The 20,035-nt window shown below is 36.6% G+C and overlaps 1 protein-coding gene across 1 annotated transcript in view; it reads left to right on the forward strand.

The window, feature by feature from the left end:
• Positions 1 to 20,035, forward strand: part of LOC145263785 (formimidoyltransferase-cyclodeaminase-like) — a 75,502-nt gene that overhangs the window by 10,257 nt on the left and 45,210 nt on the right. The window contains exons 2-4 of the mRNA XM_080120840.1: positions 3,388 to 3,571; positions 13,074 to 13,202; positions 18,735 to 18,823. Coding sequence (XP_079976966.1) covers positions 3,388 to 3,571; positions 13,074 to 13,202; positions 18,735 to 18,823 — 402 coding nt within the window. The remainder of the gene's footprint in view (positions 1 to 3,387; positions 3,572 to 13,073; positions 13,203 to 18,734; positions 18,824 to 20,035) is intronic.

A 20,035-nucleotide genomic window follows, 5' to 3' on the forward strand; every position in this document is an offset into this window, starting at 1 on the left:
CTGTATATATATATATATATATATATATATATATATATATATATATATATATATATATATATATATATATACACACACTTTTTTATGTAAATATAGTCATATCTTGTGCAGACCGTTTCGATCATCAGGGAAGCAATTTCTTTTTAAAATTTTCTTCTCTAAAATTAAAAAAGTTCTTAAATTTTTTTAATTTTCAAATATTTTTCTGTCCTGATGAGATCAATAATGATTGAAACGGTCTGCGCATCGTAACGAAATATGACTGTATTTACATAAAGTAAATAAGAAAAATATAAATTTGCTCTCTTTGATTGAGCACTATCAACGACCCTTGTTTGAATTCGATGATTCTAATCTTTTTTAATATTTTTCAACCTGGAATATATATATATATATATATATATATATATATATATATATATATATATATATATATATATATATATATAATAAAAATCACAATTAAATTTACCAAAATGATCCAAGATGGTAAAATTAAAGTATATTATAAATATTAAAGAATTAATATTTATAAAATTTATCTCAGCCAGATGTAAAAGCTCGATAAAACCAAATAGGAAATAGAGCTTATAATATGAGCAAACAGTTAATAAAATATGTTAAAAAACACTTTAAAATGAGTTAAAAATATATTTAATCTGAAAAGGAAACACTAGATAAATGGAAACACTAAGTGTTTTCTTTTCAGATTAAATATGTTTTTAACTCATTTTAAAGTGTTTTTTAACATATTTTATTAACTGTTTGCTCATATATATATATATATATATATATATATATATATATATATATATATATATGAATAAAAAATCAATACGGAAAATATATAAATGTTTATACCTTTTCTGGATTTATTTCCTGGGTGTTGATGTGTAGGAATACAAAAAGTCTTTTGAAAAAAAAAACAAGAATGTTTCCTTCAAAAGCACATAATTTTCGACCGATCCTTCGACCTTCCTCAGTGTGAATATATGTGTGAATGTATATATATATACATATATATATATATATATATATACACACACACACCCACACACACACACACTCTACTAAACCTCTGGCCCTGGATATGACCTAAAACTATATCCGATGGTGAGGCCCCACCTTGCGGGCTTTGGGGAGTGTGGAGCCACCCTTTAATTGCCATTGCTCCCAGGTCCACTCTGACCCGGAGTGGTAGTACCTGTTAGGGTCCCAACTATGGGTTAAATAGAATCTGATGTAAAAAAATTATATATATACTCCATTAAAAATCGTTCAAAATAACTAGATTCGGCATTAAATAACCTGAAAAAGGTTGATATGCCGTAAAACAAAAACAACCAACCAAATCTACTAAACCTCTAAAGTTTGGAATACTTTTGCTTTTATTTATATTTTTTTTCACTGTCCATTATATGTATTTTTTGTATTTCTCTACTCTCCCATATAAGTCTCCATTTAACCATTTTGCAAGACAAAAAGGTTTTACAAACCAGAAACGCATCTACAATCTTCACATCTTGCATTTGTCTCAGAATAAATATAGCGTCAGTGATTCTAAGCATAAAACCAAACTGAATTTCATATAAGCTGATTTAAAAAAAAAAAAAAAAAAAAAAAAAACACTATTTGGCCTTAAAATGATCCTAGAGTGGTTCATGGGGCCGTTAAACACCAAAACAAAACAAACAAACCAAAACAAAACAAACAAAACAAAACATTATTCTATCTTCTTTCTACCTTTATAACCAACATCCTTCCTACTACTCTCTATATATAGTCTTTTTCTATCGCATTTCTAAGCTAATGTCCTTACGCCAGCTTTCTTGTAAATATATAAATCTTGCTTAATTTCACGCTGATTTACTATCCTTCAATGTTTAATTCGAAGGAAGGTATAGTAGTATTTGTCCTGTTGACCTGATGCCATCTTACCGGGCATTAGCTCCTTTTTTCTTTTTTTTTTTTAAAGGGGGTCGGATGGTGTACTTTCTGTTTTGTTATCTAGAGAATAGATAGGGTGGAACGATAAACTTGTCGCCCTAAAGAAAACAACACTACAGCTTTATTTTAAAACATTTTTTGAAAAAAATTAATTCAGGTAACTTGATTATGTAGTAGAGCAGACATCTATTCAATGCTTCAATCACTACCTAGATACAGCTCCAGAACTGGGAACATACCTTTTCTACAAACACTGGCGGGAGCTCAGCGAATACTTGGCTATCAGGCTGGCTTTGGTGTTGTGGGAGGTCATGTCAGTGATGTTCTCGATGTATGATTAAACGATGTAGTCCAGCGGGTTCAGGTCAGGGGAGGAGGAACAGGCTAGTGAGAAAAGGGTACAAAACCGTAGAACTCCTAAAGCCAAGCCTAAGTCTCTTTGGACTTTGTGGGCCAGTGCTGAGTCCTGCTGTCAGCGGCCACCTGATTGCACCAGGGGATCACCACACTCTTCAGCACATCAAGTACACTTTGGTGTTGACTTTCAAGCTGACTTCGAAGATGTGAGGTGGTATGATGTGGCTCTCACTTGAAACCACACCAAAGACCATAACCGTGGCCGGGAACTTTGTTTTCATTACCCTGGGCACATCCCTGTAATTCATGGCAACCCAGTGATGCATTTTAAAGGTGCTGGAAATGGTCCTGTTATCATACTTTGGATCGGTACAGAGCAGGAGTTGTACAGTCGCGTATCTCCAATCTCGCTCGTTGAACAGTGTGTCAGTTTTAGAAATGATAGAAGGCGCCTATCGCTCTTGGGATTTGTACACAACTGGCCAACTAGTAGATGGTCTGCAACAAAAAAAGAAAACCGGTTTTCATCAAACGGAAATGAAATCATGTCGTCTTTTCTAGGGCGAAAATTTTATCGTTCCACACTGGACTTTTAAGTCTCATCTCCTCTTTTGGGATGGAAGGCTGTGTAATATATGTTCATTCATTACCACGATATCGTCTTCCTCGGCATTATCTTCTCCTTTTAGTGGAGGCAGCGCAGTATATGTTCATTCACTATCATACCATTCTTCCAGATATTCCTGGCCATTACCGTCTCCTTTAGGTGTGGGAGTAGGTATATATTAGCAAAAAATATACAATCTCCAATCAATATAATAGCAAAAGTCCGATAATCTTTGCCCACTGAATTTATTAGATTGGGGGAGAGACAAATGCGATGAGGAATGAGGGAAAGAGGGGAACAGATAAAACTAAAAATTCTCTGAATCTTAAGATTATGAGTTCAATCACTGTACAAGCAATACGTTCATATTTTTCAATGTCTCTGTAAGCATTTAGAGAAAGAAAGACTAGATTCGTAGCTGTAGAATCTGTTCAAAATGTGGTTTACTTTTTTAACATTTCGCATTCTTCCCTCAGATTGTAAACGCCATCGCCGATGCTATCTCAAAGACCCCAGGATGTTCTTTACTGGATGTCGACGATGGTCCGTCGGCCAACAGAACTGTCTATACCTTTGTCGGTTCACCGGAAGCTGTCATCGAAGGAGCTCTAAACGCCGCACGAGAGGCGCACAAACTGATTGACATGAGTCGACATAAAGGTATGAAATTCTTTATTCTTTTGAATGCTGTTATATTCCTAAATACTTAGGAAATAAAGACAAACGTGAGTTACACCGAGTGGTATGTGTAATGGGGTTTATTTATAATACAGAAACGTAAGGCTGCTCGCCTAAGGTAAATAGAAGTACATAGTAACAAGTATGGGGAAGAAAGTCTGATAATCAACACGTATGACTATCCGTCTTACTGCGACTGCTTGTCTGCCGCTGTCTGCCAAACAGTCCAATATATATATACAGTTTGTAACCGGTGTATAGCCAGTTATGTTCCTTCACAACACCTCCCCCTGAAGCTGAAATCTTCCTGATTTTAGCTTAAATACCTCTTCCTTTTAGGGTCAGGGCTTAATCTCCTGGTAACTTTTCTCTTTCTTGCGCTTTTCCTTCTGGTCAGCGTTACCCGGGGTAAAGGTTTCTGTCCAGCCCGTATGGTCGGTTCAGGCGAAATATTCATTGTTTGCGGTACACACGCTGGTTTTGGTATATCAAAAATATCGCACAATGTTTCCATTGGTGTCTCTTCCACATTTGGAGACAGTCTGGGACGTATTTGATTTCTGTGTCTTTTTGCAGACAAAACTTAATCCTTGGATGGTATAGACCATGCTCCCAATCCTTTTTTTGATAATACCTTCAACCCACTGATTTCGTCCATTTTGAAAATTTTTGAAATATACATTTTCACCTGGGGAGAAGCACTTGGTATTAAGGTTTTCTTTTTTGAAAACTTTCTTTTTCTCTGGTAGCAGCCTATCGAAGACAGATCTTATCTTTCTTGCAAACATTAGCTCAGCCGGGGAAGAATTGACATTATTATTAGGATTTGGTGTCACCCTGTAAATTGCTAAAAATGTTTGAATACATTGTTCGTCTGTGTCCGTAGTAAGATTTTTCTTAAGTGCCCTTTTAAACGTATCTACAAATTTTTCGGCCAACCCATTCGATCGTGGATGGTACACAGGTGTTGTCATATGTAGAATATTTAGTGAGTCACAGAATTCTTTGAATTCATGAGCAGTAAATGCTGTTCCATTATCGCTCACTAAGGTTTTTGGCACTCCAAAACGGCTAAAAATTTCATTAAGCGCACTCACAGTGTTTTTTGCTGTTGGATGTCTAAACTTAAATATTTCTGGCCATTTTGAAAAAGAATCTACAATAATCAAGTAAAAATAACCATTTATAGGTCCCGCATAATCAATATGCAGACGTGACCAGGGTAGGTCCGTCTTTGGCCATGGCGTCGTTTTTACTGGAGGATCTCGAGCTGCTAATTGACATCCTCTGCATGTCTTGACACATTTTTCAACTTCCTTGTCCATACCAGGCCAGTACACATATCCTCTCATAAGGGATTTCATTCTCGAAATGCCCGGATGACCTGTATGAAATTCCTTCAGAATTTTCCTCTGTAACGTTAGTGGAATTACGATCCTCTCACCATACATGAGCACATCTTCACAGATGGAAAAAGGCGTTGTTTGATCTACCTTTTTATTTTTTTTTATCCATCCCAATTGATTTTTCATTTTCTTAATGAAAATGTCATTTACTGCCTCTTTTTTTATTTTTTCGAAAGTTACCGGAAGTTCACGTATCATATTACACATTGAACTTGTACATTCACTTTCGTCTTTAAGCGCAGCAATTACCGTTTCTTCGAAACTTTCGCTTCTTTTAGGGATCAACCGTGATAATGCATCTGCGTGTCCTAACTTTTTTGAGGATACATGTTCCATCTTAAACTGATAGTTTAAGAGGGTTTTTTTTTTTTTTTTTTTTTTTTTTTTTTTTTTTACACAGTGATCACCACTTATCAAGGCCCGGAAGCCACTCAGGGATAATGGTTATTGTAAGTACATCACGTTAGTGAGGAGATTTTATGAAGTGTTTAATTAGGGGGGCGGTTCATTAGGAATTTGTTTACATTAGACTTGAAGACATCCAAGTTGTAGTCCGGAGGGAAGCAGGCAGACGGAACAGAGTTCCACAGGCGTGCAGTTCTAAGAAAGAAGCTTTGCTCATGAAATCCGCGTTTTGATTTAGGCACAGATATAGAGTGGGGGAAATTTTTCACAGTGGATTCAGCTAGACGGGTGTTTTTCGTGAAAGATTGGCGAGGGGGGACCAGGGATTGGAGTTCAGACGAGCACCTGCCATGAAAATAACGATAAAACAAGGATAGGCTCGCAACGTCTCTTCTGTGGGAGAGGGGTTGCAGGGTAGAGAAAAGGGCATCCCCCACTAAACCACGAAGTCTATTTTGTACTCTGTCAAGGCATGATAGGCTGTTTTTGGCAGCTCCTGCCCAGATATGGCAACAGTATTCCATCCTTGGCCGTACTTGGCTTTTATATAGATAGAGAATTGCATCAGTAGTGAGATATCTTCTGGAGCGGTAGAAGGATCCCACCATCTTTCCTGCGACCTTGGCCACAGACTTGATGTACGTGTTCCATTTCAGATCAGGAGTAAAGGTCAAACCCAGAAGCTTGTCAAAACACGGGGCCTCACCCAGACGAGAGCCATCCATCACAATTGATGCCAGCTGGGGATCAGAGCGTTGATGATGTAAGGATAGGAGTTTGGTTTTGGATGCATTAAAGGTAACTAGCCACATCTTCCCCCACTGAACCACGCGCTCGAGATCAGAGGAGAGAGAATCCGAGAGAACTTCGTCATTTACAGCCTTTGATGTGTTGCCGTAGATGGTCGTGTCATCAGCATAGATGTCAACGAATGATTTAAGTATGTGTTTAGGGAGGTCATTGATGTAGATCAGGAAGAGAGTTGGGCCCAGGATTGACCCCTGAGGGACTCCAGCATTTATATTGCAGGCCTCCGATTTTTGTCCATCTACCACTACTCTTATGAGCCTATCAGAGAGAAATGATTTAATGATTGAGAAAACATTTCCAGTTATACCGTAGCTGGAAATCTTGTGAAGTAGACCCTTATGCCATACTTTGTCAAAGGCCTTTGATATGTCGAGAGCAATTGCCCTAGAAAGGAAGCCTTTGTCAAGAGATTCACTAATCCTGTGGGATATAACCGTCAGCACATCTGCGGTAGATCTTGCAGAGCGGAAACCATATTGTGTGTCACTAAGAAGGTTATTCCTGCTGAGGTGGTTTACTATTTCTCTATTTAATATTGATTCCAGTAACTTACTCATAACACAGAGAAGACTTATTGGTCTGTATTGAGAGGGAGATGACTTATCACCTGAATTCTTAAATACAGGGCAAACTGAGGAGGTCTTCCAGGGGGTCGGAAAGCACTTCTCCTTAAGGCAGCGCTTAAATAGTTTCGTAAGTATGGGAGCAAGTTCTGGTTGAAGCTTTTTTAACACTATAATTGGGATGCCATCAGGGCCAGTTGCTTTTCTGGAATCTAGGTTTTTTATTAGCTTGGCGACCTCATGCACGGATATTTGTATGTTACCTAGCTTGTTCTGTAATCGATTCGCAGTATGTGTGGGAATGCCTTTCTTTGATCCAAATATGGTAAGTAGGGGTTTATGGTCGGTTTGCAAAATAAAAGATCGTCCATGGAGAAATCGATTGTACTTTGTAATTCCAAATATTATCGACAGCGCCTCTTTTTCAATTTGGCTGTAATTTTTCTCCGCTGCAACCAACGTTCTTGAAGCATGGGCGATAGCTTTTGTCCTACCATCCTCATACTTGTGAAGTAATACAGCGCCAACACCGTAATCACTGGCGTCCGTTGCTAGTATTAGTTCCTTTTCTGGATTGAAATGTGCCAATGCTAAGTCTGACAGTAGACATCTTTTGATATTTTGGAAAGCAGATTCACATTCCTTATTCCAGTTCCATTTAACACCCTTTTTCAGTAACTCGTTAAGAGGAGCTCTTAAATTATGTATGTTAGGGATGTAAATTGCATAGTATTGAACTAATCCCAAAAACGATTTTAATTTTGTCACTGAATCTGGAGCAGGCATCTTTTCAATTGCTTCAGTCCTTTGTGGATCCGGTCTTCGACCCTCTTTGTCGATTATTTGACCTAGATATTTAATTTTTTTCATAAAAAAATCGCATTTTTCTGGGCTCAATTTAAAACCAAATTCCTGTATTCTTTTGAATACTTCTTTTACATGCTTCTTATGATCTTGCAACTTTTCACTTTTAATTAGGATATCGTCAAGGTAGGCCATTGAAAATTCCAACCCTGCCAGCATCGTGTCCATAATTTGCTGGAAAATAGCAGGAGCAACCTTTAATCCAAAAGGAAGCCTCTTTAGCTTAAAAATGCCCTTATGAGTATTTATGCCTAAGTATTTGGAGCATTCATCGCTGATCTTAATTTGCAAGTAAGCATCTGAGAGGTCTATCTTAGAAAAAATTTTTCCTCCGTTAAGCTTAGAGAACAGATCTTCTGCGGACGGAAGGGGATAATTATGGTCCAATAGACAGTCATTTAAACCCGTTGAAAAATCTCCACAGACCCTTATTCTGTTATTTTTTTTCTTTACATACACGGTTGGACTTGCCCAATCTGTGTGGTTAACTTTTTCAATGACTTCCAGTTGTTGAAGTCTATCCAACTCTTTTTCGATTGCGTCCATCGCTGAAAAAGGCACATTCCTTTTAGGTTTGAATACTGGAGTGGCATTTTTCTTTAATTCAAATTTTGCCTCTGTCTTAATACAGAGTCCTAGTCCTTCGGCAAAAACATTGGGAAATTCAGTTTTCAAATCCTTCAGGAAGTCTTCCCTTTGGTTTGCTTTTTCTGCAGTTAAAACGTTACAAAACGAATTTATGGGTTTCTCCCATAAATTAAACAGGACAATCCAATCTACCCCAAACAGGCATGTATTCTTTCCTGGTACGACGTACACTTTGGATTTATGAGTCTGGTTAGCGAATGTCACTTTGCATTTTAATTCTCCCTTGAACTCTAATCTTTTGCCGCACACACTTCTCGCCGTCTTTCTGGTTTTCGTTAATTCAGGTCGACCTATCCTTTTCCATATATCTTCATTTATAATACTAATATCTGCACCGCTATCCAGAAGCAATGTAACCAGATGTCCATTTATCCGAACATCAACATATTTCCGTCTTTCGCAGCTTTTTTCTTTATTCATGCGAAGCGTATTTACATTATCAGTCCCTTGTCTTTTCTTCTGGGCACAGTATGTTCCCTTGTGACCTCTGAGACCACATTCATAACATATTTTGTTCCTAAACCAGCAGGTCTTATTGTTGTGTCTTAAACTACCACAACATTTACACTTTAGCTTTGGGTCTTTGTATCCTTTAAGGATCCTGTGTTCTTGGAACCTGGACTTTCTTGTGGTCCCTTGCCTTTTTACTTGCTGCACCTTAAAAATATTTTTCTCTTCAATGCGAGTGTTGTCTTTCTTTATGTTAATCAGACGTTGACACTCTTCAGTGACTTTTTGCAATGTTATGTTAGGATCCGCCTCCATAATTGTTAGGATCCGTGAACGTATATCTTTGTCCCTTGGTGCTGTGAGACCTTGTACAAAGATTAAACATTTAAATTGGTCTGCGGAAATTTCATTCAATTTAAATGATTCGCATAAACAGTTCACAGTGCAAGCATATTCTAGATAGTCTTCAGCTTCTGCCTTCTGAATGTTCAAACATTTGTATCTAGAGTGAAATAGGCTATCCCTTTTATCAAATATTTTCGACAAGGTACTAATTGTTTCCTCGAACGAAACCTCCTCCGGTTTTTTTGGTAGAATTAGATTTGCATACTTGGTGTTTTCATCAGTACCCAGTTTTTGTAGTAGCAGGGTAACTTTTTCCTCATCGGTCCAGTCTAAACATCTTTTCGTAAAAATTGTTTCGTATCTTCTGTAGTATGCAGGGAAAGTAACACCAGTATCCGGGGAGTAACGAAATTCCGTTAGTGAATTTGAAATACCCTCGGCAGAAAAATTAGTCTTCTTCCCGGTCGACGTTAGAATTAGCTTTTCTAAATTCTTTTGCTGTGTCGACATTTGTCGTTGTAGTATGTTTGTTTGTTCTTGTTGTGCCTCTAAAGTTTTTTTGTGTTCTTTCTTGTTGTTGTTGCAGCTGTTGCTGTAGCTGTTGTTGTTGAATTTGTTGTTGTTGTTGTTGTTGTTGCGCTAAAAATTGTTGAGTCATTTTTGTCTGTTCCTGGATGCTAAGGGCTAGAGCCTTAGTTAACTCTGCTAATTGTTCCATGTTAGCTTCTAGTACAAAAATGTCTTTTCGAATTCTACACAATAATTCCAAAGAAAAATCGTAAATTTACGTATATCGTAAATTAGTAGCAATATGCAGACACAACACGTTTCAACAAAGTTCATCCATAGTAATTCAACAGGCTTTGTAAAATAATTCTTTTTTCTTTTTTTTTTTTTTTTTTTTTTTTTCCAACAACGTAAGTTCATACACAAAATATTTCTTACTTCCCACGACAAATAGTTTCAATTATTTATATAAAGGCAATAACAAACAATTAATTTTCCAAAAAAAAAAAATATATGGCTGCCGTTCCCACGTGGCATAAAATGGTACAATAGTCGTTGTATTTATATTTTTTCTTTCGAAACTCGTAATCCTTTAGTGTAGTTTCGAATTCAACTTGCGACCATTTTTTTTTTTTTTTTTTTTTACTTGTCAAAATAAATATAAATTCCACTTTACCTTGAACATGTTTCTATAATTTCTTGTGAGTTCTTTACGAAGAAAAATCCGTACTTTTCGCTACTTTAGGTAGGAAAAATTTTTAAATTCATTGACGCACGTGGTCAAAAATCCTTGTGTAGTTTGTTTTTTTCGTAAAACAAAAAATCCTTGCATTGTACACAGTCCTTGGTACGGTAATTTATCTCTGTTAAGAGAAAGAACATCCTTTCGTCGCCATTGTTATATTCCTAAATACTTAGGAAATAAAGACAAACGTGAGTTACACCGAGTGGTATGTGTAATGGGGTTTATTTATAATACAGAAACGTAAGGCTGCTCGCCTAAGGTAAATAGAAGTACATAGTAACAAGTATGGGGAAGAAAGTCTGATAATCAACACGTATGACTATCCGTCTTACTGCGACTGCTTGTCTGCCGCTGTCTGCCGCTGTCTGCCAAACAGTCCAATATATATATACAGTTTGTAACCGGTGTATAGCCAGTTATGTTCCTTCACAACAAATGCGTCCAAGCATCTCTTCGAGAGAGATGGAACTCGCCCAGTCCCTGCGGAGGCTGGGCACCAAGGTTCAAGCAAAACCATATGTGGGGGGGGGGGGGCAATCCCACATATAAGACCATTGCTCTTGTAGCAATCAGTTATTGGTCAATGATGGGGAAACCCTTCATACCAATTGTCACTATCCAGCTCCCCTACTCCCGAGGAGTTGGTCCCCATTCACTCTCCACATTAAAAAAAACGGCCTTCTGTCTACTTTGCTCAGTGGGGAAGTAAATAAATCCAATCTCTTCGAGAGAGATGTACATCGGCCCGCTCGCGCGGTCTCTCTCTCTCTCTTTCTCTCTCTCTTAATAGATGGTTCCACGCATCATTTTAAGAGGGCTACTTATTTACATCAACAAGCGCGTCACCCAGTGTCAACGATAGTTCGAGTATATTAGCCCCTTTTAAAAGTTACTCCATTACAGAGCTGCGTTATAATTGTGTCAATGGAAGTAAATACGCATATTTCAAATTTATTTATGGATATTGGGTTCAACTTGCTTAAAGGATATTTTTTTTATTGTATTTATTTGCTTCCCCACCAAAGCAAATTAGGCACAAGGCCGTTTTTAATGTGGGGTAAAAACCAGCTCCCCTAAAAGTAGGCAAAAAGGGGGGCACTCTGGTTACCAAAAATAATAATTGTTCCAGTATAGAGAGTTTCCCCTCCATTGACTCGAACAAATTATCTTAAGTGCAGCATCTGCAGAACAGGGTGTTTATTTGCTCCCCCACTGAGCAAATTAGGCACAAGGCCGATTTTTAATGTGAGGAGTGAAGGGGAAATGGGGACCAACTCCCCAGGGAGTAGGGGAGCTGGATAGTGACAATTGGTATGAAGGGTTTCCCCTACATTGACCAAGGTATTATATGTGGGGTTTCCCCCACATATGGTCTTTGCTTGCAGTATCTGCCGGAACAGATGGTATTTATTTGCTCCCCCACCGAGCAAATTAGGCACAAGGCCAATTTTTAATGTGAGGAGTGAAGGGAGAGGGAAGGGAAAAGGGGACCAGCTCCCGAGAGGTGGGAAATGGGAGCTGGTTAAAGGTCAGGCATGTGGGGTTGCCCCCACATCTGGTCTTTGCTAGTCATAGCTTGCAGTATCTGCCGGAACAGATACTACACTTTGATCCCGGCCCGAAGGCCAAATATTACGATAATATTTTAGTATTTGTTTTTATGCTACACTCAAGTTAATTTGTCCTTAATCAATGTAGAAGAAACCCTTCTATACTAAGGCAATTTTTATTTTTGCCTATGTCTAGAGTGTCCCTTTGGAGGGAGCTGGTTTCCCCCCCACACCCACATTATAAACGACCTTGTGTCACATTTTGCTTTCGTTGGGAAGCAAATAAATAGCAATATAAACATTGATTTTATATCTATACACACTAGTGTTTTATGCTTGCACAATCATCAGTGTAGGACATGATAATTACTGCCAGTCGTGAGATTCGAACCCAGTCGTAAAGTCACCCTTGATTTCATAGACTAGTATACATAAATGTTATTAAATAAGCATTTTTTGTTCTATTTGTAAATAGTTTATTTAGCATTTCAATAAAATCGGTGCATATAATTATTGTGTGTTTTTTCTTCCATTTTCCTTTCTTTTGCGTGAGCATTTTCGATTTGATTCATTAAATTATCATCAAGCGGGTTTGATCTTGGTTTGTTCACATCTATTTCTTTACTGTTGAGTTGCTTTTGTTGAATAATCAAAGATGTGTGTATCGGAAATCCCCGAAAACAACAACCAGACGTCAAGCAAAATTAATAATTAAAATTTCGAAAAGCCATTTAGATAAAACAAGAACAAATGGAGCTGACGACGATCGGACGTCAAACAAAATTAATAACTGAAATTTTGAAAGGGACAAATTTGATAAATCAATAGCGAATGCAGCTCTACTGGACAGAGGCTCAGGATCGATTGTCGAAAGAGAGAGATATCAAATGTCGAAGGTGACTGGCGATTACATAACAACCGCCTGAATTGAGTTAGTAGCTTTTTGATGCGAGCAGAGTCTGAGAGTCAGTTGTCAAATTCCTGTGTGCGCGTCTTCTATCAACCCTCCATCCCTCTATATTTCTCGGACTCATCGTCGCTCATCAGCAAAACTCACAATAAAACTGTTATATTTTTATGAATAAAAGTGTTATCATTCTTCCGAGTGCGGCCGTAATACTACATTTTTAACAGCTAGTAATTTACGACGATAAAATAAGTTCTTGTAAAATCGTTTTATTTATTTCTTAGGTGAACATCCCAGATTAGGTGCATTGGATGTCTGTCCATTCATTCCTGTACGGAATGCAACAATGGATGATTGTGTTAAATGTGCCGAAGAATTTGGCCAAAGGTTGGCCGAAGAACTACATGTTCCAGGTAAGAAAAAGAATTCAACCGATAATCTTTCAATAATTTAAAATTATTATTTTCTTCTAGTTTACATCCGCTCCTTGTGTAACACGATTACCTTTGTGATAAAACAACATAAGACAATAAAGCAACACAAAACTATAAAACAACACAAGACAATAAAACAACAGAAAACTATAAAACAACACAAGACAATAAAACAACACACGACAATAAAACACACGACAATAAAACAACACAATACAATAAAACAACACAATACAATAAAACAACACAATACGAATAATTTATGTAAATCAGTTAAGCTCTGGATGTCCCCGAAAATTGTTATCTTCTTTTGGTTTTGTAATTAAACGTTATCTACATCCAGTCGTTTTTTGGGACTCGTGACCAGATTTAATAGACCAAATTCAATGACGTCAGCAGGTTACATGACTTTAGTTCCTCGGCCTTCTTATTATATTACGAAGGTAGAGTCAAGCTCTGGGTGGCGTGTAATATAGAAGGAGGAACCCCAAATGTTCTCCACTGCTAGCTGTCTGGTCGCGTCAGTCTCTAGCAATTTTTCTACTCTCGCTCAGTTTTTAATCCAATCTCTCTGAACTCTCTCAAGGGAGCTTCAAGCTGCCAACTATCTCAAACTGGATAATGTAATCAACTATAACTTTCGTCAATCATCGCAAACCCAAGACTATCCGCAATTGTTCCTAAACTCTTGCAAAACTGTTCTTTGTTCCAGTCATCTGCCACAGTTTAAAACCATGACTATGTCAGCTTTTGTGTGCGTTGTGGGAACAACTTCCTCTCTATTGTTTTGCTGATAAACAAATCTTGTTATATTCTTCTCTTTTTTTTTTCTTTTTTCTTAAATTCCGAACACTTTGCGGGGATGGTATCACTGTGCGATCTTTGAACGTTTATTCATTTTGAACATTAAGTTTGAAAGTTTTCAGATGAGTAATATCTTCTTTTTTTTTTTTTTCTTACTTCCTAACATTTGCGGAGTACGTCGATAGTATCACACTAGAGCGATGTGGGTACAGTACCTGGGTATGTCAATTTCCATATTTGCCTAGCTCCAACAGCTTTATAATTAGCATGAAGAGAACATTTTTTTTAATTTCGTGGTAAAAAATACTATTTTGTAGTGGACATGTTTACACTTCGGTGTCCAAAATGAAAAGGCTTAAAATGTTTCGCGCATACTCATTACAAATGACTTTTAATCAAATGTAATTTACGTAATTTAATTTTGATTACGATTTTTCAGACCCGTTGATAATTCACGACCTTTAAATTATCGCGTCAGACTTCTCCCTTATCTCAGCTAATGAATCCCCGCTTTTCCTACAAGGATTTTAAAATATTGCTAAAATTTGCAAAGATAGTTTTTTTCTTCAATAAACAGGTGAGCCAAAATCTCAGACTTTCCTCAGCCATCTATCTGTGATCTGTCGGGCTTGGAATTGCTATTTCAACTCATTCATATACACCCTCATAAGTATTGTTTAATAGGCCGCTCGTAGATGGACTGGCAGTTGTGGCCAGTGCAATATATAGAATTAGAAATTAGAGGTCATTATTTAAAGATTAGAAGTTATTAGCACAGGCAGGGTGTTTGTTCATAAAAAATGTGTCATGACAAAATTAGAGACGCGTCGAACAAGCAGAGCAATCATTGATATGGCTTGATATGAATCGCTACGTCACAGAATGATTCGGATAGCTACGACATTACCATGTTTGAATCTGTTAAACCAATCTCAAACAGTTCTCTCAGCTATAGGGTTTTCTCCATATACGGCACAAATATCCTTGATCAATTCACTCGCTTTTTGACCTCGATTAAAGGCGAAAAGAAGGAGCTGTCGAAAATGTGATTATTTTATCTACTTGACAATCTATTTGACGGTTCTGAAAAACGAGAAAAAATTATATGAGCAAAAAAAAAAAAATGATGACCATCATCTTGTAGAACAGAATATGTGCTTTCCATGACACTTTGCCAAATATCAAAACATGTTTTAAAAAAAAAAAAATTATGAAACGGCGGGAACTTATGCAACAACCTGATATGTCTTCAGATCTATGTAAACTTTCACATTTAAAACATGTACAAAATATCTCTTTTGTAAATTTTTACTTTTGAACTCGTTTTTTTTTTTTTGTTTTTGTTTTTTTGTTTATCATGTAACATAGCTGTCGATCTCACACATATGAGGATTAGCTAAAAATGTTTTCCTTTAAAATGTTTCTCTGCAACTAGCTCTTCCAAAAATTACTCCTCCCTCCAAATTATGTAAAGACAGCCTGAATTTTTCTTTTGTCTAAGAGATATCTGATTGCACTAAGTGTTCGTCCAGTCGTACCATACGATAAATTTTTTATGAGACCTTCATACCAGGCTTTGTCAAAGACTTTGGATATATCAATGGCGACCGCCTTTGCTAAACTTACCTTATATACGTTCAGAGATTATCATCAGGATATCCGTAGTAGAACATCTTGTCTAAATTCATAATGACGGTCAGAAAAAAAATTATGAGATAGTGGACTAGCCTTAGATTGCTTAACGATTCAAAGATGTTAGTGGAGGAGGAGACTCATGGAGCGATAATTGAGCAGATTAGTTCTTACACTATAATTCTTGAACACTGGCATAAAAGAGGCAATTTTCCAGCTATCAGGGAAGGAGAATTTGTTGTAGAATTTGGAGACAATAAGAGATAGCTCAGCAGAGCATTTTTCTTAATATGGCAAGGGTAAGATCAGGGCCAAATGCTTTCAAGGTGTTTAATTTTCATTACATCACTGACATGAGAAGGAGTGATGAGCAGAACATCGACTATGGCTTCTTTTTTTACATGGAAGTCACCACTTATCAAGGCCCGGAAGCCACTTGGGGATAAGGCTTCTGTTCATAAATGAAAATTGTTCTTTTTTTTACAAGGGAGTCACCACTTATCAAGGTTCGAAGGCCATTCGAGGATATAGAAATGGCATTAATCTTATGCAGGTTTAACCGGCTTCCTCCAAAGGAGGAAGTTTCATGGGAGTATGAAATTCACAAGCGGTCCCCAGCTGCATGTATATCCCTGTCAGGGGAGATGACGACATTAGGATTTTGCAACTCTCGCAGGGAGGTGTCGACGTCCTCCAACATACAGTGCCAAATTGGTCACCCATGTGGTATTGACCAGTCTCAATGTTGCTTAACTTTGGTGATATAACGAGAACCAGTGTGTCAGCGTGATTATGCCGTATATTGTCGACTTAACTCAAGGGAAAAAGTTAATGAATGTAAGGTGGTAGTTTAGTAATCATTAATGGTGTTAATTGGGTAGAATTTGATTATTTAAGGAGACAGCTCAATAAGAACTTGTTTACATTGGACTTGAAGGCTACCATATTGTAATCAACAGGGAAGTAGGCCAATGAAACAGTGTTTCACATGCAGGCAGTTCTGGGAAAGATTTAGGTACAGACAGAGAGTAGGGAAAATTGTTGACAGTGGTTGTAGCTATTTGAATGATTTTTTGTGAAAGTTTGGTAGGTGGGTATCACCTACTAGGTTTTGAAACTTTAAAAACCTAAACCTTAAAAGGGACACTCTCTTAAAAGAAAAACTTGAAAATGAGACCTCCAAATGTTCATTCAACTTTGTATCTTGAAATTAGAAATTGACAGAGAAACGATAGAATCCCATCAAATACAATGAATTGCAGTGGAGTTTTTTTTTTTTTTTTTTTTTTTTACCGATGATCCATATTACAAGGTGCCATATTGCACACATGAAAATCTAGTCCCCTTCGAAGTAATCTCCTCCGGCTGCAATGCACTTGTACCATTCTAACAACTTCTAGAAGACCCTATGAAAGTCCTTTTGTGTTAGCGTGTCAATGACCCTCGTCACAGCCTCTTTCATCTCCTCAATTGTCTCATAACAACCGCCTCTAAGGTTTTCCTTGCGCTTAGGGAATAATCAAAAGTCACAGGTCTGGACTATAGAAAGGGCGAGGAACTGTCTTGATGCCCATCTTGGTCATGAAACTGTACACTTATTGTCTCTATAAATACACTACGGTACTTATCCATGAAATTCTTTATTTGGCCAATCAACTCTAGTGTTCTGATTTCCTTACATCTCTTGAACATCTTATCATCCATCTCATCATCCGTCTCATGGGATGATGAAAGGTTCTTCGTTGAATCTCTTATGCCACTCCAAAACTGATGCTCGATTCATGCACGATGGTCCAAAAAGCAGTCTAAAACATTTTGTACATTTCTATGGCATTTTTTCCAAGTTTAAAACAGAATTCTATTGCATATCTTTCTTCTGAAGTGTCCTCTTGTTCAGATTGCATTTTTGAAATCACCACCTGTGACAATCAGGCTTTAGTAGGGTGTATTCCAATTCCTACTGTAGCTGTTCATGTGAACCTGAAATTACAAAAATTAATCAATCATCTCATACGATGTATAGTAATAACATACTAAATATTCAAGTCTACAACAATTTTAAATGCCTGTACCAAAAAGTCTGAAAACTTATTGAACGCACCTCGTAGGTCTAGGTTACTCTTTAGAGTAATCGATTAAAGGGACAAGAATTTGATATTCTCTCTTAATTTGAAAGTTGTAGAATAGTTAACACAATCTAATAATTCTGATTTATTCTTTGTAACAACGAACAAGTAAAGAATAATTATGGTTAAATGCTCTGACAGATTTGTGAACAAAGTTATTGATTTATGTGATAAAGAAAAGTCAGTCGAATTCTAGGTTTTAGATATCACTAGCATGGATACCCGGCGTTGCACAGGTCGACATGAATTTTTGTTTGGACACACCTGCTATACTAAAGATATTGAGCACTTTCACCGTGGGCAATATCGATTTTTAATTGGTTCTCATCCGGAAAAAAAAAGGTCTGCTAAGGAGTCAAAATTGAAAAATTGGTAATTGGGGGTTATAGGATTTTTGTCTTTTCATCCACTGTTTCACGATGTTTGAAAACACCTTTTTAAGATCGTAGCAAGCTGGTTTAATGGTTATCGTACTTGACTCACCGTCTTTAGGTTTTGATTTCGACTTTAACTCAAGAATTTTCTTTTACTTACAAAAAGTGAACTGTTTAGAAAAAACATAATACTCGCATGCACATGTCTCAGTTTTTTCCGTATTTTGGGTTTTTTTTTTTACTTTATTCTTTAAAGGAAATTAATATTATGTTTTATATCGGGCAACGTTGGGTACATATTCTAGTATATATATAATTTTCAGAATGTGAGAGATTATAGTCAAATAACGTCACAGACTAACAAGAGCAATGACAGTCAACAAATTGGAAGTCCAAGACTTGAGTTTTGCCCTCATTTGAGCTTATCAGTTAGACATATTCGAACTCACACACACACACACACACACACACACACACACGCACACACACACACACATATATATATATCCTATTGTGTTTTCCCCTTTTATTATGATTGCATTTTATTCCATTTTTATTTTTTGCTCTTGTTCCAGTATTCCTCTATGGTGAAGCCTCTCGTTCACCCAAGAGAAAATTGCTTGCAACAATCAGAGCTGGAGAGTATGAGGGATTAGCTGAAAAGGTAATATTTTATATTCAGTCTCAATAATTGAGAAGACTCTTTGATTTAAAATATGTGCAAATATGGAGTTTAATGTTTAAATTTCAACAGTATTTCTTGCGGTTAACGGTGGCTGAATGGATTGGGTCCTTGCTAATGAAGCTGGAGATGGCTTCTGTTGCCAGGTTCGAAACTATCGACTGGTGTTAATCGTAACACCCTACACTGATGATTCCCAAAAGGATGAAACACTAATGTCTGTATGTATTTAATAATTATTATAGTAAATAATTATATATATATATATATATATATATATATATATATATATATATATATATATAATATAAAGCTGTGTGTGTGTGTGTGGTCACGAATAGGCTCCTATATGGTTGACTATTTTAAAAAACTGATTAGATATAATGATAGAAGATGTATCAAGACACAGGAATGGGTATGTTTGATCTGGCAGAACGGTGGTTCATTAAGATTGTGGGGTCTGCGTTCGCGCCTGCTCCACAAAGTGTGGAAATAAAAAAAATTAAAATTAAAAAAAACGTTTACAAGTGTTTTTGATATATATGTACATAAGAATACTTTGATAAGTATGTTTTAACTTGAATAGGGATGGTATAATAAAATTGTTCGCGCCTGGCCTCCATAGAATGGAAATAGGCACAAACTTTAATAAAGACTTTTCATATCTATCTGCGTAAGTATACTTTGATAATTATGTTTCAGTTTGAAGAAATATGGTATAATAAAATTATGGAGTGTTCGCTCGCGCCTGACCTCCATAGAATGGAAATATATCACAAAGTTTAACAAGGTTTTTTAATATAGATCCACAGAATATTGTGATAAGTGTTTCAGTGTGAACAGGTATGGTATAATAAATTATGGGGTTTATCTATTTTATTTTTACTTTCATCATATTTTGCTTTGGTTTTGATACCCCCGAATTCGAAGCTATCTCTTTACAACCCTTCATTTTCATAACCTATCATACTTTCATAAATCAGAGTCCATTTTCTGTAGGCTGTTTTTGAACCCAGTCAACGACGGGTACTTTTGCTAGTATGTATATATATATATATATATATATATATATATATATATATATATATATATATATATATATATATATGAGGAATAAAGGTAACACAGAACTTTATTAAAATAATCATAAAAAAGATGAAAATAGGAAAAAGTGGAAAAGAACCTCTTTGCATT

Source organism: Euprymna scolopes, chromosome 39, assembly GCF_053919585.1.
Source record: "Euprymna scolopes isolate OS-2025 chromosome 39, ASM5391958v1, whole genome shotgun sequence".
NCBI lineage: Eukaryota > Metazoa > Mollusca > Cephalopoda > Sepiida > Sepiolidae > Euprymna > Euprymna scolopes.